Genomic DNA, 1,798 nt, shown 5'->3' with positions numbered 1-1,798 from the left:
CCTCATGGCACTTGTGCTCCAGTCCCTTCACCAGCCTCGTTGCTCTTCTCTGCACCTGCTCCAGCACCTCAATATCCTCCTGACCTGAGGGGCCGAGAACTGAGCACATTATTGTTGTGTGTATGTACTTCTGTTAGTGTGATATTGGTGTGTCTGTTCTTTATTGTGCTAAGTTCCTGACCCGAAGTAACCAAGTGACTTTTATAATGCTGTTTGTTTGACTGAGTAACTACCAGTTTATTGCTTGCTCTTCTGCCCAATACTTAATCTTTAATTTCCCATCAGCATTGGAAGAGCAATGATTTCCCTGCATGGTATTGTAGGGAATTGGGTCTAACAAGGATGTAGTCTAACACATCATTTGTTTTCTGTCTATTGTAATTGCTTTCTGGTTGTTCAACAAACCCACTCAAATTTCTGGGACACTTCCTTCCTTCCAGCAGCAACTCTGTGTTTTCAGTGTTTGAAAATCAGTTTTGATTCACCTTGGAGAAGTTCTTTATTTTTATTATGTCGCACAATGAACTTGGTCTGGCTTCTAGTTTGGGTTTCAGGTAAATATTTGGCTGCTTTCTACACTGGAGTTGTATCTGTTGTTCAGTTTACACTTGGACTGGAGTGGACTTCAAATCACTGATCTGTCTAGTTTTGGTTTTGTTGGTTTCTGCAGAAGATGTTTTTCCTTTGATGTTTGTTTTCTGTGAGCTTTCTCAAACCATTTGTGGTTTCCTTGGATTGCTGTTACTTTCTTTTGTGTTGTAGGTGTTTACTTCATGTTTTCCATTTCAGGAATTTTAATTACTTTCTTTTGTGTTGTAGGTGTTTACTCCATGTTTTCCATTTCAGGAGTTTTAATCTCAGGCTGTATTTATCAGTTCATTTTTAACACACCTATCTATTATCAAATAGAATAACTTAAGTAATGCAAGATTATTTTTACTCAACAGATCTGTGAAGCTCTTGAACCTCCCAACCAGTCTCCGACCTCACAAAATGAAAAGTTTGCTTGGTCAGAATGTGTCAACCAAAAGCCCCTTCATATATTCTCCAATCATTGCACACAGTCGTGGGGAAGAGCGAAATAAGAAAATAGGTGAGAATAATTTGCAGTATTTTACAGTGTTCTGTTAACTTAGAAAATCTTTTGTGGTCAAGGAAAGAACATTACTTTCTTGTGTTTGAAATAATTAACTTTTAGCCTAAAGTTCTGAAGGAGCAAAGCTTTGTTCTCTGGGGCACAGTTTCATATTCAGAAGAAGAATAAAGTCTCATAGATGATGAAACTGATTTCCAGAGGAGAAAAACTGGTTTTGTTTCCTTCTCAAACAAAAGAGAAATCCAGGAAAACTTAGTTCTGACACACTCAGCTTGGCAGTTGCCACAGTTACTGTGTGTGATGCCCTGAGGGATGCACTGTTTGCATTTCCTATCTGATTCAACTTAGAATGATTAAATGTCTGATTAGTCACCTTTTCTTAAGGACAGTTCAGCCAATTAAAAAAAATAATCTTATAAGTCCTGTTTGGAATACTGTTCATTTTCTGCAAGAGGATTGTTTCATTCACTATAAAGCTTTTCAGTGCAGTAGTTGTGCCATAGGAAATAGATTAGAGGTTCATTTAAATCCTGGATTAAGTTACAAATATTGTTAGTTCTAGGTTAGATATTAGGAAGAAATTTTTTGTGGTGAGAGTTGTCAGGCATTGGAATGGGCTGCCCAGGGAGGTGGTGGATTCACCATCCCTGGAGGTTTTTAAGGTGGCACATCCACCACCTCCCTGGGCAGCCCATTCCAATG

At 38.4% G+C, this 1,798-nt stretch overlaps 1 protein-coding gene across 1 annotated transcript in view; it reads left to right on the top strand.

Moving 5' to 3' along the window:
* Window positions 1-1,798, top strand: part of TRAPPC9 (trafficking protein particle complex 9) — a gene marked incomplete at its 3' end in the record, with an annotated part of 59,239 nt that overhangs the window by 52,575 nt on the left and 4,866 nt on the right. Inside the window, exon 10 of the mRNA XM_009069753.1 lies at window positions 948-1,093. Coding sequence (XP_009068001.1) covers window positions 948-1,093 — 146 coding nt within the window. The remainder of the gene's footprint in view (window positions 1-947; window positions 1,094-1,798) is intronic.

This window comes from Acanthisitta chloris, unplaced genomic scaffold (assembly GCF_000695815.1).
Source record: "Acanthisitta chloris isolate BGI_N310 unplaced genomic scaffold, ASM69581v1 scaffold11522, whole genome shotgun sequence".
Classification (NCBI taxonomy): domain Eukaryota; kingdom Metazoa; phylum Chordata; class Aves; order Passeriformes; family Acanthisittidae; genus Acanthisitta; species Acanthisitta chloris.
Note: the sequence above shows the minus strand (reverse complement) of the source record. Positions and strands in the feature narration are given on the sequence as shown.